The 17,403-nt window shown below is 38.9% G+C and overlaps 1 protein-coding gene across 2 annotated transcripts in view; it reads left to right on the top strand.

The window, feature by feature from the left end:
• Osbpl8 (oxysterol binding protein-like 8) overlaps nt 1-17,403 on the top strand; it is a 152,893-nt gene that overhangs the window by 43,698 nt on the left and 91,792 nt on the right. The window contains exon 2 of one of the 2 annotated variants that reach the window (NM_001309455.2): nt 6,675-6,780. In NM_001309455.2, the coding sequence (NP_001296384.1) occupies nt 6,739-6,780 (42 nt within the window). In that variant the 5' untranslated portion in view covers nt 6,675-6,738. Of the gene's footprint in view, nt 1-6,672; nt 6,781-17,403 lie in introns of those variants that run through there. The other variant, XM_063263481.1, reaches the window with a different exon arrangement.

Consider the following 17,403-nt stretch of genomic DNA (forward strand, 5'->3'; position numbering starts at 1 on the left):
CAAGATCTTTAGAGTGTCTCCCTCTATCAAATCTGGTTCTTCTTAGTTTAGATGGAATCCAAAGGCTTTTCTTCTTTTCTGTTGACACAAACACAAAGCCTCTCTTCCAACATAGCATACTTTTTGTCTAGAAGTTTGAAGTCATCATTACTATAGACTCATCCAATCTAGCAGGCCCTTTTCTATCCAGGTTACTCTATTTTGGTCTCTCTCAAAGAGGATGTACTATACCACCATTTCCATTGAAAACTTAACCATATTCATGTTGATAAATCAAAACAAGACTGTATGGAGTCCACATATCCTCCTCTACGATTACACACACACACACACACACACACACACACACACACACACACACACACACACTATTTATCAAGTCAGGGCTTCTTGATGTAGCCCAGGCTGTCCTGGATTTATTTGCTCTGTATATCAGGTTGGCCTTGAGCTCACAAGGATCTGTCTGTGTCTTTGTCTCCCAAATATTGGGATCAAAGGCATGAGTTTATTGATTTAATATGAATATGTATCCCTGAAAATATGTCAATTTTTTTTATCTTTTTCCCTTATTTGGAGATTTATTTTTATGTGCATTTATCCTTCTTTTCTCTCTCTTACTTTAACATTCTTTTCTGTATTCAACTTTATTTAAATTCATTTTCATTTTAATGCCTCAGGCATATTGTAAAACAATATCACAATGTCCCTATAACACATGTGTTTGATTTATCTTCTCTTGACAAAATGCATTTGTATTCTGTATTGCCAAGCTGATAATAATATTGCAATATAGTTAATATGCTTATTGTGCAGTTAGTATGCAGTAGTATTTTTATATGTCACTAGTTTATTCTTTCTTGGAATGTCTTCTCTTAATGATTCATCATTTCTCTAGATGTTTTTCTTGTGCAGTGGTCTCTGGATTCCTCAGTTGGATGGTTTTCTTCTGCAAAGATAAAGCAAGCAGCCCCCCACTCTGACTGACTCTGGAGTTCTACACTGCCTTGCAGAATCTACCTCCCTAGGGTGAAATGCTTTAAGTCAGAATCTACCTTCCTAGGGTGAAATGCTTTAAGTCAGAATCTACCTTCCTAGGGTGAAATGCTTTAAGTCAGAATCTACCTTCCTAGGGTGAAATGCTTTAAGTCAGAATCTACCTTCCTAGGGTGAAATGCTTTAAGTCAGAATCTACCTTCCTAGGGTGAAATGCTTTAAGTCAGAATCTACCTTCCTAGGGTGAAATGCTTTTTGGCGGCAGAAAAAGCATTATCTTTCAAGTTGAAATTATGAACATACCTTATGTGGATTAATATACCTATATTTCCCTTTCTCTTCATATAAATGTAAGATTGATATGTATTTATTTTTTAAATTACCAAGGACATTCCTACTTTTTATTAAGCAGAACCTACATAGTATCTTTAAGGAAAAGATGTAACATTTTAAATTTTACACTGTTGTTTGTAAGCAGCTGTATCTGTCAGCAGGGAGTCCCAGCAGAGACTTCATTGTTTTGTGGGAGCTACCAGGCTACTGTGCCAGCTTTGAACAGTGGGGCTCTTGCCCTCCATGTGCCCTGTCATGCTTCACTAGATTGGAGCCTTTGGCCTTTGGCCATTCCATGAAGGTAGTGGGCCCATGGCAGGATAGGACTGAGGCTTTTATGTTCCTCCCCAACCCTCTGCCTGGAGCTCCTCAGCTTACTTACCCCTCTCTCAGAAGGGGCACTCGTCCTTTGCTTCTGGTTGCTGCTTGTGCACAGCTTTAGTCCTCAGTTGTGTGGGCCCAGAGCAGGTTGGCATGTATTCCCACTTGCTACCTATTTACAGGCCTCCATTCTGCCTAAAGGCAGCTTTCCTATAACCAAGGGCCTTCTTTTTAAATGGTTTTAAAGCATCACTTACTTATTTTTATTTCTTTAAAAAGAGAACAGCCCTTTCTTTCGTCCAGCTAGTCTGACTCCCCTTAACCCCAGCTCCCTTTCGCCTGGGCCTTTTCAGGCTGTAAGCTTGAGTCCTAATTGTTGAAGTTATTTTTGGTTCTACCTCCTAGTCCTATGCTCCTAAAAATAAGACTCAGACTCAAAATATATTTACAAATACCTTGGCCATATAGCTAGGCTCTTCTCTAACTAGATCATAACTATAATAACCTATGTATTCTAATGTATATCCTGCCACGTGACTGGTTACCTATGCTAAGGTGCCATGGGTCGGTCTTGTTACATCTTCCCGGGACTGTGCCTGGCTCTATCCCAGGATTCTTTCTGTCTCACCTTCTACCCTTTACTATAGGCAATAGGTTTTTTAATTAACAGATGATGCATCCATACAATACATAAGATATTCTCTATAGTAAACTAATAAGATGCTTTATCCCAGAGGCAATAACAAGGTCATACTTCATCTGACCATGGTACAGCTCCCTTGTAAACATAATAATCTTTTGCTCTTTCCAGGATAAGATGCATAAACATACATGAATGATGTCTACATTTGTAACTTCAACAATGACTTTAAATATAATGTGAGATTAGTATATCTTACATGACAAAACAATAAAAGAAAAAGATTGAAACTTATTTGATTTATACATGGACATATTCAAAATAAGAAATTATAATTCCCTGTAACTTATGTAGTCACAACACTCATATTTATGTCTTCTAGTATATCCATTTTATTTTGTTTACCCTCATTAAGTATCTTGTGGTTGTATTTGGATTGTGTTACTATAGTTTTTCACTGACATTAATCATAAGACGTAGTTATGGGAAGAGATTACTAAGTGTTTTCCTATACGTTAGATATAGCCGTTCTTATGTCTGTTGTGGAATACCAGTGTACGGTCCTTGTAGTAATTGTAATCAGTTGTTTCAGAGGCATTGGTGTCTGAGCATGACTAGGTTGTAGTTTGAACCACTGGTCAAGAGAGATCATTATTGTGTCCTCAAAATTTATCATTCCTCCCTTTGGAGCTTGTACCTCTAGAGGTGCGCATCCTAACTAGTGTAGAAGCCGTGTAGGAGGTGTCCTTTTCAGATGTGTATGTATAAAGGCTTGGTGAGTCATGCTCCAGAAAACGATTGCTTCCTGGATAATTGATGACTAGAAAGATATGTTCTCGATCCCTAATTCTGTCCCTGCCAAGATGGCCACTTTGTTCATGAAGGGGAAAGACTTCGTGATATGACAGAATGAACGACTGCCCGTTTGATTGTTAAAGTCCCCACACTTGAGGTCACCCTTTGTTAAACCATTCATGTGACACCCAGTTATCATCAAGGACAAAGCTGGTTAGTACTTTAGGCTTTGTGATCTTCATGGTGTCTTGTGTTATTTTTGTTCTCCTATTCACTACTTCTATTTTTTTCTTTATAAACCTTTAAAACTATAAAGGTCATTCCTAGGTTATGTGCTGTGGTTTAATGACATGCCTTTCCCACCCTTGGAAATAAAAATTTAAACGTATAAGGCTCAGTCACATGAAGTTTTTTGTGCACTTGTGTGTGTTGTCTTCTTGTGTATGTGCATATATGTGCATGTGTATGTGTAGGCCAGAGATTGACATTGAGTAGCTTCCTCAAGGTTTGCTCTGCCCTTTTTTTTTTTTTTTTTTTTTTTTTGAGGCAGGGTCTCTCACTGAACCTGGAGCTCATTGACTTGGTTCAATTGGCTAGTCAGTGAGTCTCGGAAGCCCTGTGTCGTTCTTCCTAGTTAAATGATTTTATGCATGTGCTACCATGGTAGTTTTTCAATATGGCTTCTGAGTATGGAATTCAGGTCCTCATGTCAAGTGTTTTAGGCACGAGTCTTCTTTATTGCTCTAAGTGAACATTATATTGGAAAGAAATAGCACACTTTTAGGCAGAGTAAGGAAGAAGGGATTTTGGAACTTCTAAGGCTTACATAACTCACTTCAACATAGCCTTCATCTTTCTACCTCACTTTGTGGGATGATAAAACACTTACAGTGAAGTTTCATTTGGAGCCAATGATTAAGAACAAAAAGGTCAGTGTCAGCGTTATTTATTATATGCTGTTCTCTAGATGTTTGAAAAGTCATTTAGAAAAGGGAAAGGGTAATTACGCTTACTCTACTAAGTTACTTGAGAAAAAGTTACCTAATGATTTTTTTAATTGCTCATCTGCCTGCATGGTAGCATTAGGAATGTGCAAGGATTTAGTATGAAATTGCACAGATTTGCTTAGGCATTGTTGACCTTTAAAGGGTTCTTGTCATTATGAAGACCTTTACTCTTCCAGTGCAGAAAGTTTCTTCTGTTGCTTTATTAATTAATTAGTTAGTTAGTTAATTAACACCCCCCAAACGCTGTTCCCTGTCCTGGTCGCTCCCTCACAGAGTTCCTTTTCTCATTCCCCCTTTTCCTCAGAGGATGCCCCCTATCTCCAGTATCCCCTAACCCTGGCACATCAAGTCTCTGTGAGATTAGGGGCAGCCTCTCCCACTGAGGCCAGACAGGGAAGCCATGAAGACTGAGCCTGTCTTCTACATATGTGCAAGGGGCCTCATTCTAGCTCGTGTATGTTCTTTGGTTGGTGGCTCAAATTCTGAGAGCTCCCAGAGGTCCAGGTTTTTTGACCCTGTTGATCTTCCAGTAGGGTTCCCATCTACTTCAGGGCCTTCAATTCTTTCCCCAGCTCTTCTGTACATGTCTCTGACCTCTGTCTAATGTTTGGCTGTGGGAATCTGTGTCTGTTTCATTCAATGCTGGGCAGAACCTCTCAGAGGACAGTTATGCTAGGCTCCTGTCTACAAGCATAACAGAGTATCATTAATAATGTCAGGGATCGGTGCTTGCCCATGGGGTGGGTTCTGAGTTGGGCCGGTTATTGTCTGGCCTTTCCTTTGGGCTCTGTTCCAACTCTGCATTTCTTTTAGACAGGACAAATTGGGGGTCCTGCCTGACTACAAGAGGTGGCCTCTTCAGGCTCCATGTTCCCACTGTTAGGCATCTCAGCTAAGGTCACCAGTGTTGATTCCTGGGAGCCTTCCCTATTCCAAGTCTCAGGGACTTCCTACAAATCATCCCAAACCCCCTGCAGCTACAGATTTCCATTCATTCTCCTGGCCTTCTAGGCCTCTCTCCTGTCTCTGCCTGCACCTGATTCTGCCTCCCCATTCCACTCCCCCTGCCTCAGATATTTCTCTCCCCTCAGCCTCCTATGACTATTTTGTTTCTCCTTCTAAGTGGGATTCAAGTATCCTTGCTTGGGCCTTCGTTCTTGTTTAAGTTCTTTGGGCCTATGGGAATATCATGTGTATTCTATACTTCATGGGTAATAACTACTTATCAGTGAGTATATACCGTGCATGTCCTTATGGGTCTGGGCTACCTCACTCAGGATGATATTTTCTAGTTCCATCCATTTGCCTGCAAAATTCATGATGTCCTCGTTTTTAATAGCTGAATAGTACTCCATTGTGTAAATGAACCATACTTTCTGTATCCATTCTTTGGTTGAAGGGCATCTGGTTGTTTCCAGTTTCTGGCTAGTACAAATAAAGCTGCTATGACACAGTAGAGTGCGTGTCATTCAGGTATGGTAGGGCGGCTTTGGGAATGTGGCCCAGGAAATTCTTTTGTTAATTGCCTTTTCCTTTATACTGATTTTTAATTGTTGGAATTGGGTTTTCTGTTTTTGTTGTTGTTGTTTGTTGGTTTTTTTGGTTTTTTTTTTTTTGTTGTTGTTGTTTTTTTGTTTTGTTTTTTTTTTTTTTTGACAGCATCTTGTGAATATACCCCAGGGTGGCCTTTAAATTCTTGGTCAGCCTCCTGTTTCAGTCTCCCGAGTACTGAGGTCACAGGTAATCACACCTGGTCATGATAGATACATTATGAGGCGAATGTTGGACCACTGTACTTCTTGGTTTGCATCTGTTACTTTGAGATCTTACTTATTTAGGTGTCTGTGTGCACATCACATCCTATCTTACCAGCTATTTCCTACATCTCCAACGCCAGCTCCAACTCCAGCCTATTCACTTCCCTTTCTTTGATTTAATTTTTAATAGCATGTTGTTATTGTCTGATTTGACATTAGTCTACTCATTTTATATTTGTATATTTTTTTATATTTATATATATAGTATTCTTTTGAAAGGCTGCCTAAGTCTTTCAGTTCTAATCTGTATATGATTCATGAAATAAACTGGCTTTTCTTTGCTCCATTGGCATGGACAGAACTATATTATATTACAGTTCAGCATGGGAGAACCTTTCGGTTCTGTTCTTTTGAGGCAGTCTCACGCAGCCTCATCAGTCCTTCTGCTCTGCTTCCTGATGCTGGATGGCTGCATTAGTTTAAATCTGCTTCTGGATATTTCTTTTTGCTTGGGATACTTTTCTTTTTCTTTAAAAAAATTTATGGTCATTATTTTTTACGTGTATGGTGTTGGATTCCCTGTAACTGAAGTCATAGATGTTGACTGCCATGTGGGTATTGGGAACTGAACTCAGGTCCTCTGAAAGAACAGCAAGTGCTCTTAACCCCTGAGCCATCTCTACAGATTAATTCTTAAAACAAACAAAAAGAAACTTCTGTCAAAATCTATTTTGTTGTTGAATTTTCTAGTAACCTTAGCATAAAATGATTTCCTTCTGTAATTAATGGTTTTCTACTTACTAATACACAATAACTTTTTTTTCCTAGGGTTTCCACACTTCTAGGATGGCTAAACACTAATGGAAGGAAGAGCATAAGCCCACCATCCATTATGGAGGCAGGTTTAGCAGATGGAGGACCTGACAGGTGTTCGGTGAGTAGTGTAACGACAGGAAAGCAAGGACATGCTATCTACAGCTTAGAGTGCTTGATGGAAACCAAAACGTTATTCTGAAACGTTCAGTGAAAGCAAAAGCTTGTTTATTTGGTTGTTTGGTTTGGGGTTCTTTTTGGAGACAGTCTCACTCTGAGCCCTCGCAGGCTCTGAACTCACTGTGATAGACCAGGCTAGACTTGAGTTCCTAGAGCTCTGACTCCTCTGCCTCTCAGTTGCTGGAATTGAGGGCAAGTGCCACGTGCCTTGCAAAAGCAATTTACTTAAAGTGTTTTGAAAATAGTACTCAAACCCCCATGTTGTTATGAACATTGTGGACTGTGGAAGCTTGTGGAGCAGATTCCTGTCGTATCTCTGGTGTTTTACTTTACATCCATCTCTGTCTCTTCCAAGCCATCAGACATATGATGTAAAAGTTGTATTTGCTTTTCAAACCTCTTTTGGCTCTTAGTAAAAGCCAAGAGGGAATTAGATAGCTCTAAATCTCAAATCATGTGCAGCTCTGAGCAAGGAGAGTGAATGAAACATTTAAGCTAATCAAGAATTAAAGGCAAATGTACTATATAGTTTATGGAAATTTGAAAGTTTAATAAATAATCCTTCCAGAGTTAGATTCTGAAATTAAAGTAAATGTGCATAGCAGTAAAATATATACTATCCCATAATTTAAAAAAAAACTGTCACTGGCATAGATTAGGTGGATGATAATGTCATTATAAAAATGACTTTGCTCCAGAGTAATCATTTTAACCCTTATAATTGAATGATTCTATTAAATATTGATTGATAGCTGCTTAGTTAGCAGTGTTTCTCTTACCCAAAGTAAAAGTGTCCTCAGTGGAACATATCTGGGTAGCTTGATGGTTTACTAGTGTGTGTTTCTGAGTATAGTTTTTGGTAGTGGTGATGGCACTGGTGCTCTACTACTAAGCTAATCCCCATCCTTAGATTTTGTTTGTTTGTTTGATGGTTTATTTATTTAGAAAATCCTTTGTTGGAGCAAGGCAGGGGCCAGCTCTTGTCTTTAATTTACTATGGAAATGAGTTACTATTATTTCAAGGTATTTGTAAACTTTAATTGAGTGGATGTTCTTTGCTCAGGCTCCAGTCTAAGAACACTGTAATAATTAATAGCAACATGCAGTTTTGATGACTTAGATTAACTTGATTCAAACCTGTTTTGAATTTCTGGGTCAGATTTGTTTTGGTTCCTTAAACATTAAAAAAATTTTGAACTTACGTTTTTTAAGTTAAACATTAAAAAGATCACTTTTTAATAGAGAATGCAATGAGATTGCTTTGTAGAGGACAAGGTAGCTGGCTAGAAATGGACAACTGATGGTAGGTTATTTTATCTGTATGATTTCAGAAAAAGTTGAGAATAAACCTTGTATTTAGCGTATTTACTTGACTATAACATCATCTTTAGGAAAGCTATTTTGCTGTTCTTATGGCTGAAATGTGTTGAATGCCCTAGTGATGATAAAAAACATTGTTAATTATGGGGCTTGGGCTATAGACGGGCCGTCCTCTGCAGGTAGTACCAGTCTCTGCACAGGAGGCTCTGAGCTATCAAAGAAAGCTACCTAAGATCAGCCTCAGGGAGCCAGCACGCAGCATTCCTCCAGGGTTTCTACTGAGCTCCTGGCTGTGAGTGAGCTCTTTCCTGCTCTTCCCTTAGGAACGGACATGTAAGCCGGATAAATCCTTTCCTTCTTAAATTGTCCTTGTTCAGAGTCTTTTATCACAGCAACAGAAAATAAATTTAGTAAAGTAAATAAAACAATCAGTAGTATTAAATTCTGTACCAGAGTCTGTATTAATGAAACCCCAGTGATTTTTTTTTTTAATTCTAAATTCCGTTCCTTGAGAAGTTGGAACAAAAATGTTGGAAAAAGTAGGAAAACTGTTTTGTTCCTATTGATTATTACTTCTGTAATATATTACAGTTTATTGTAGAGAGAGTAATACTGATAATTTCAATATAAGCTACAGAAATATTAAGCTAAAACTGATATTATGGTTCACTTTTGAGTTACCTATTTACAAAATAGCGCCTTTGAACTTCATGCCCTGCGCCAGCTGGCGTACAGAAGAGGTGGATGGGACCTTGGACCTGAAGGCTTTTAGCTGGACATCTGAGCTGCACTGGCTGTAACCCTGTCATCTCAGTTCTCAGAGTCTAGTGCAGGAGAATCATGGATTTGAGGGCAGGTTTAACTAGTGAGACCCTCTCATAAGAAAAAGGAAAAAGCTTTGCCTTGTGATGTGGGCAATAAAGAAAAATTTCCAGGGTTCCAGTTCCTCATGAATTATGTAATGATAATTATAACATCTGTCTCCCAGAGTGATTTTGAGTATTAATAGAAATGAAATCTTTATATTGCTTATTATAATGTTATACACATTGTAAATATTCATTAGATAAAAGCTACTATTGGATTTTTTTAGTATGGCTTTGACTTAAAAGAATTCTCTAAAGATCAATAAGAGGAGAAGTCTGGAATCTATTTATATATATTGGATAGTTGTAAAGTCTTTAGGTTTTTAATTTTTATTTATGTGTATGGGTGTTTTGTCTATATGCATTCCTGGTACTGTGGAGGCCAGATGGGGGCAGCAGATTCCTTGGAACTGGAGTTAAAGACAGTTGATAGCCACCAGGTGGGGGTTGGAAATTTAGCCCAGGTCTTCTGAAAGAGCAGCTAGTTCTCAGAACCACTGAGCCAGCTTTCTAACCTCGAAAAGCTTTAAGAGAATATGAATTGTGACCAGCAGAAGTAGGAGTTAGGAAGGGCTCACTTGATTGAAAATGAGCAGGAGAACATTGCAGGATGAAGTAGGAGGTCAGCCAGGATCACCAGAGAATTGGGTGTTAAAGTTGGAAGTAGAAGTTAAATATACTAGGTTGGAAATGCTATGAGTAGTGTTTATGTGGAAAATGATTGCCAAAGATTACCAATGATTGGTAAAGACCAGATTTGCAGATCGGAGCAGATCAGAGCCAAAACAAGGATTTTGGACTCGGTATGCAGATGGTGATTATCCTTTACTATTTTTATTGAGTGACTGAGTGAGCATGAACACAGGATATGAAAGGATTTGGAGAGTGAGGACTCTAAAGCATGTGGAGCCCTGAGGTGATGTCAGGTACCTTTCTGCCTTGCTCTCCTCCTTATTTTCTGAGACAAGGTCCCTCACCTGGAGCTCACCATTTAGGCTAGACTGGCTGCTAGCAAGTCTATAGGATCCCTGTCTCCACGACCATGCACTGGAGTTATGGGTGTGTGCTGCTGTGCTTAGCTTTTACATGGGTGCTGGGGAATTGACCTCTGGCCCTTGTGGCTACATAGCAAGCACTTCACTCATTGAACCCTTAAAAAGAAAGAAAAACATGGCTATTTGCTCCCCAGTCCCTATTTCTTGAATCAGAATAGGTAGAGGATTGCTTAGCTGTAGATTTCAATTTTCTTTTCACAAGTACTTTATAGATGGTTTTATGTATCACCACCAGGAGACCACAGTGTTGTTTTTCTTGAGGAAATGAGAATCACTGATGATCATTGCTTGTATCTATTAACTCAGCTAGCTTAGGAAAGTGCGAGGGCTTGAGAGGATGACTTTAATGAGCTTTAAGCAAGGCAATTAACTGATCATATTTTGTGATGTTTTTGTATTCAAAACTATTAGTTTTTTTAAAAAACTTTACTGAGGTTTTAGAGTTTCTATTGCTGTAACAAAACACCATGACCAAAAAGCAGGTCGGGGAGGAAAGGGTGTATGTGGCTTACACTTCTTTTATCATTAAAGTCAGGACAGGAGCTCAAACAGGACGGGACCTAGAGGCAGGAGATGATGTGGAGGCCATGGAGGAGTGCTGCTTACCGGCTTGCTCCTCATGGCTTGCTTTCTTATGGGACTCTAGGACTATCAGTCGCACTACACACAGTGTGCCGAGCCCTCACCTGTTAATCACTAGTTAAGAAATGCCTTACGGCTGGATCTCATGGAGACGTTTTCTCAACTGAGATTCCCAGACAACTCTAGTTTGTGTCCGGCTGACACAAGACCAGCAGCACACTGAAACTGCTGAAGAGATTAAGTTCCCAAGTGGGAAAATACCATTTCCTATTGGACAGGTACTAAACATCCCATCTTTTTAAGCACATTTTTATTGTTAGAGGTTGACATTGTTCAAGGTTTGAATAGTATGGTAATAAAGTTTGCCAGGTATGTGGCTAGTGAGATGACTCACTGGGTAAGGGACTTGCTACCATGCCTGACAGCCTGAATGTGATCTCCAGAACACACACATTAGAAGGAAAACCTGACTCTGGCAAGCTATCCTCTGTCCTCCACCTATTTGCTGTGTGAGTGCTCCACACACATTGTATGTTCTCAATGCATAAAAGAAAATCTTAAAGTAAAATACAGTTAAAAGCGAATGTCCTCTCAGAATTGCATAGTTTCATATTGATATTCAAAGTAGGTCTACCTACATAAAAAATAAAATAAAACATTCCAAGTACATAGTGAGACTGTTCAGTGAATTTGGGGAGGCCAGTAAAAGGAAGAGTTAGTTATAAGAAAAACAGCCAGTTCTCCACACAGTGCATCAGCAGATTTCCTACTAATATTGTGTGTATTGATTTACATTTTTGGTTGGAGATATTTTCCCCATTGGTGGTGACAGAACACAGGGCTTTGAACATGCCAGGCAAATGCTTTACTACTGAACCTACATCCCCAGTCCTGCTGGGGAACCTTAAAGTACAGTCCTAGGATTCTTGGATTCCCAAAAGGCTTTCACAAAGTGTGGGATCAAAATGATCTTTGTAATAATACCATGATATTTGATACTTTTTGCTTTTTCTTACTTTCTTGTACCTATACACTGATTTGGTAGTTATTCCAATGTATGTTTGTAAAATCTTGTGATTTTTTTTTTAATCTTCTCCACAGGCTATTTTGGCCTTTAAAAAAAGGATTTATTTGTTTTATTTTATGTGAGTGGGTGTTGTGCTCAAATGTATGTCTGTTCTGGCACAGAGATTAGAAAAGAGTATTGGTTCCCTTGGAACTGGAGTTACGAATGGTGTGAACCATCGTGTGGGTGCTGGGAATGGAGCCTGCGTCCTCTGCAAGAACAAGTGCTCTTGACTGAAGAGCCACTTTCCATCAGCAGTGTTCACTTTTAAAGTGACTTTTTAGAATTGCAGAAAAGTTACAAAGATAGTTTCCATATATTCTGTATCTACTTTCCCCTATTACTTGATATTTATTATGGTACATTTGAACCTATACTGATTTAATATACACACATACACATGGCATGTATACATGCATATATGTATATAAAAATTGTGTATGTATGTGTGGTATGTGCATGCATACCTGTTGGCATATGTGTGTGGCTGTGCACACAAGTATGTGTGTATGTATGGACCAGAGAGTAATGATTTTTTTTAAATTGTTCTTCATATTATTTGCGATGGGGTTTCTCACCAAGAGCTCATTGGAGCTCAGTTATTCGTTAGGCTGAATGACCAAGTAAGCTTTCCTTAAGGGTAGTCTCTGCCTGGAAGAGCTGAGATTATAAGTTCCTCATGTCATGTTATGCCTGTGTTTAATGTGGAGGCCAAGGATCTTAGTACTTGTTGAGTGACGACTTCATTCTCCAAGCCATCCTCTCAATTCTTATTTGTTTTTTTTTAAATACAGGACTGACATTGAACTTGCTGTATAGCTGGGGATGATAGTGAGCTCCTGTCCCCTGCCTCGTTTCCTAAGCAGTGGCATATACCACCATGTCTAGTCTGGAGGTCTTGGGGTCAATACAGGACTTTGGGCATGCTCAGCAATCCCTCTACTAATGTGCCACATCCCCAGCTCCATTGATAAATTATCATTGATAAATCTTCAATTAATTGTGTGTGCACATATGCTGTGGTATGCTTATGGAAATCAGAGAGCAACTTGTAAGAGTTGATTCTCTCCTACCATGTGGAAGACTGAATTCAGGTTGCCAGGTTGAATTCAAACACATTTATTCACTGAGCCACCTTTCTGACCCAGTAAGTTATTAACTGGTTTATTCTTGGTTCAGATTTGCTTAGTTTTGCCTTATGTTCATGTTCTGTTCCAGGGTTGCTTATCTAGGCTGTGGCAGGTCGTCATACTTAACTTGTATCTAATAAACGTTTACTTCGTTGCTGCTGTTGTTGAGAGAAGAATCTCATAGATTGCTGGCTTAACCTCACTGTGTCACACAGACCTATATACCACTCTGCAATCCCGCATTGGCTTCCCCTGGACTGAGACTGTAGGTGTGAACCACAGCTGGTTCACCTATTCAGGTTTTGGGTTTTTGTTGTTGTTGTTGTTGTTGTTTGTTTTTTTTTTCTTTTTTTTGGAGCTGGGGACCGAACCCAGGGCCTTGCGCTTGCTAGGCAAGAGCTCTACCACTGAGCTAAATCCCCAACCCCTTTTTGTTTTTTTTGTTTGTTTTGTTTTGTTTTACCTATTCAGTTTTGAAGGCTTTAAGTAGGTAGTTTACAAGTTGTTTCTTATTTGCAGTTGGTTTCTTTTTCTTATAACTAGACTAGCCTAAGGAGTTTTAGGGAGGAAGATCTCAGAAGTAAAGTCTGGTAACTCTCAGGCTGTTCCTGAGCTCACTGTGTGGCCATTGGTGACCTTAACTTACCACATAGCTAAGGAAGACCTTGAACTCACAGTCTTCCTTGACCGCCACTACACCTGTGTATAAATGTCTGTTGTTGTTTTTCTCCCTTCAATCCTCAGAACACGTAACCTGTGGTTGTGTGGAAGAGTTAGTTAGAGGCTTCCTAAAGTATTTCCTGTTCTGCAGTTGCCTTGTGCATCCTTTCCTTGGGGTGTATGTTGATAGTAGTGGTGACTGGGGGCTTACTTTCTCTATTTAAAACAATTCTTTTCTGTTAACTTTATTTCCTTTACATGTAGCACAACTAAAGTGAACCGAAACAGTATCCTGGAATTAAAAAAAAAAAAAAGATTGTAAAGTTGGGACATGAGGGGTTCATTCAACTCTGCTGCATGTGTCATATTCATAGTTCAGAAATCTAAATTAGAAATGATTTATGGAATGATGGATCTCAGAGGGAAGTTGAAGAGGATTCACCGGATGATTCAGAAATCCTACAACCAGAAACACTAGTAAAGGTCATGAAAAAGCTAACCCTGAACCCCAGTGCCAAGCCGACAAAATATCATTGTTGTCAAAGGGTTTGTCTCTGGATTAAGAGCCAGCCTGTGGAGAACAGAAGTGAAAGAATCATGAGGGAAGTTCAAAGCGCCTTTCCCAAGAGAAGGGTCCGCACACTGTTGTCGGTCCTGAAAGACCCCATAGCAAGGATGAGAAGATTTGTTCGGATTGAGCAGAGACAAAGACAGCTTGAAGGAAATGAGAGACGAGATGAGCCATTCAGATGTCTCTGCACTTTCTGCCATTATCAGAGATGGGATCCTTCTGAGAATGCTAAAATTGGGCAGAACCAGAAGAATTAGGGCAGTTTGAATTGTACACCGTCCTTGCCGTTAACGGTGCCATGCAGCAGATGTGAAAGCTGTTTTTTTGTTTGTTAAGATTACTTTTCTTGGTGCTGGGGAAAAAAATGATTTATACTCAGGTATCATATAATCAGTATTGACAATATAATTTTTAGCCAGAAAATTGAAATAGAAAGCTTTTTGTTTTGCTGAATAGAGGCTTGAGGGGAACTGGATTTAATGGCTTATTTCTTTCAGTATAGATAATATGGTTATCCAGATTTTAAACAGATGGACTGAGGATTTTTCATATTTACCACTAAATACTATTTTCCATAAGCTCTAAGGCTTGCTATAAGCAGGATATAACTAATACCGAGTAGTCCAAGGTCTCTAAGGCAGTTAAAATTGTGTACATTCATCTCAAAATAATTTTATCAGTAAAACAGAGGTGCCCCATACAATTTTTGAAAGAAGTATGCGGGATTAGAAATTTTATAATGTGAAAGATAAAAGCAATTATATGGGGGAAGGAGGGGAGAAGGTGTCAGAAACAAAAGAGAGTAGCGAGGAGAAAGGGCAAGACAAACAGCACATTTCCTTGCCTCAAAAAACCATCCTAGTTGCAAAAATCAAGAGAATAAGAGAGTAAGTGAAGAATTAATAAATACCTCATATGTGTTCTAGTAGCTGTTAGAACTTTTAAAGTTTTTGTACCCTTATTTTTCTGAATTTTGCTTACTCACCCCCTGCCCCCATTAGATTTTTAGACCATTGTTATATTACTATACATGTGTGGTAAGAAAAGAAAATTATTTCTTGCATTCTTAACTCTGTGCTCTGTTCTGAGCTATGTCTCTCTCACACACTTTCATGGGAATCTCTATAATACCACACAGTAAGTATTCTCTGTAGAAATGAAGAAACTGAGGCTCTCAAAGGCCATTTGAGGGAGGTCCCTTAGCCAGGCAAAAAGTACAGATCTTCTAACTCTGTTTTCTTGTCATTGTATGCAAAGACCTATTTTTACATCATAAGCTCGTCTATATTTCACCTACTCTTTTAACCATTCTTTTAAAGTATGTTGTATTCTATTTCCAACATAATGCACATTTTGAAAATATGTTACATGACCGCTTTCTGGAGTTTGCTTCTCTGGTAGCTAATCGTGTCTTTGTGTCTGAGGTTCATTTCTATACTGAGCACTGAATGGTTTCTAAGACCTATAGAACAAGTAACTACTTTCTTGTCTGTGGTATGAATCACAGAAACCAATATTTCCATAGCATTAGTAATCTTTACCTGGCTTTATAATATTCATCACGGTATACTTTGCCATGATCTTTATGCTGTGATACTTAGAAAGAGAGTAGACTTCTAGAAGCTAAGAAGAAATTTGTTATTACGTCTTCATTCACATCTTGGTCCTGACTCCTTCCCTCTCTCCCCCCTTCCCTCCCTCCCTGCCTCCCTCCCTCTCTCCTTCCCTCAAACATAAAATTCATGTATCTATGTAAATTGTATATAATTTGCCAGATGAAATTCCAAGTAAGCTAAGTTCTTTCACACTGAAAATTAAAATGTTTCAAACCCATCCTAGGGTTAAGCTTACATTGTAAGAGCAACAGAAATATTTACTAACCTGCATTTCTAATATAACTGGTTCTCATATCTCACCTGGTGTGACTTTGATGTGACAAGTGGTGTTGGTTGTATTGTTTCTGTAACCTTTCCAGGTAAGTGGTTGATTGAATCAAATTTAGAGGAAAATATTTCATGAAGTCAAAGGTTTGTAGATTTAATTCTTTCTTTTAGATATTTCTTTTGCTTTATGACCACAGTTTTCTTTCTGTTGCCCCACCATTTGAATGACATTAGTTACAAGTAAAACATCATATTGATCAGTTTTTGAGCTTCTTTCTGTGTAAGTACCAAATGAAGGAGGTGGCAAGAAACTACCAATACCAGAAGAATTACCACTTATGCTCCATCACTAAAAATGAGTATAGATTAACAAGCGTATATGGTAGCAAAAGACTAATAGTAGAAGAAAATCTGACTATGTAGTTGATGACAGCTGAGGATGTTTGTAGGATTGAGGGAGTATCTGTGTTGTGGCTAGCCTAGTATACATGTCGAGACAGTAAAAAGAGTTCATACTTATACCCTATATTAATTCATTGTGTGTCATATTAGATGTGCTGGCTAGTTTTATATCAGCTTGACACAAGCTATAGCCATGTAAGAGGAGGGAACCTCAACTGAGAAAACACCTCCCTAAGGTCTGGCTACAGGTAAGTATGTAGGGCATTTCCTTGAACAGTGTTTGATGGGAGAGGGCCAAGCCCATGGTGGGTGGTGCCATCCCCAGGCTGGTGGTCCTGGGTTCTATAAAAAAGCTGGATGGCTAAGCCATAGAGAGCAAGCCAGTAAGCAATGGTCCATCATCACCTTTGCATCAGCTTCCAGCTCCCAGCTTCTCGTTTTGTTTTAGTTCCTGTCCTCACTCCTTCAGTAATGAACAATGATCTGGGTTTATTTGGCTTATGTTTCCTTTCAAGACATTAGGTATGCAATATATTAACACTTTGGAAATAAAAAAGGATAGGCAAGATTTACTTTGGTCTTAGAAAAATTGAACCAATACATTTAGCAGACAGGAATGTAGAAAACTACACATAAGGAATTTCTTACTGGGCCTGGTAAGTAAGCTCCCTGGAGAAAGGGTTTGCTATATGAACCTGATGGCTTGAGTTTGGTTCTTAGAACCCATGTAAAGGTGAAAGGAGAGAACTGATTTCACAGGGTTGTCCTCTAGACCCTACCTGCACTCTGTGGCAAGAGAACCTCCCATACCCCCAATGAAAATAACATTAAGAATCTCATTGTTTATTATAATAGTTAATGAGCCCTTTTTCACTCATGTGCTTATTCATCATTATTTATTGTATGTAATATGTCAGATTTTCTTGTTGCTTTAAGGCAGGAAAAATGGAGAGTTCTTACTTATACTCTGTTAATTCTTTGTGTGCTGGCTGGTTTTATATCAGCTTAACACAAGCTAGAGTCATGTGA

This window comes from Rattus norvegicus, chromosome 7 (assembly GCF_036323735.1).
Source record: "Rattus norvegicus strain BN/NHsdMcwi chromosome 7, GRCr8, whole genome shotgun sequence".
Lineage (NCBI taxonomy): Eukaryota > Metazoa > Chordata > Mammalia > Rodentia > Muridae > Rattus > Rattus norvegicus.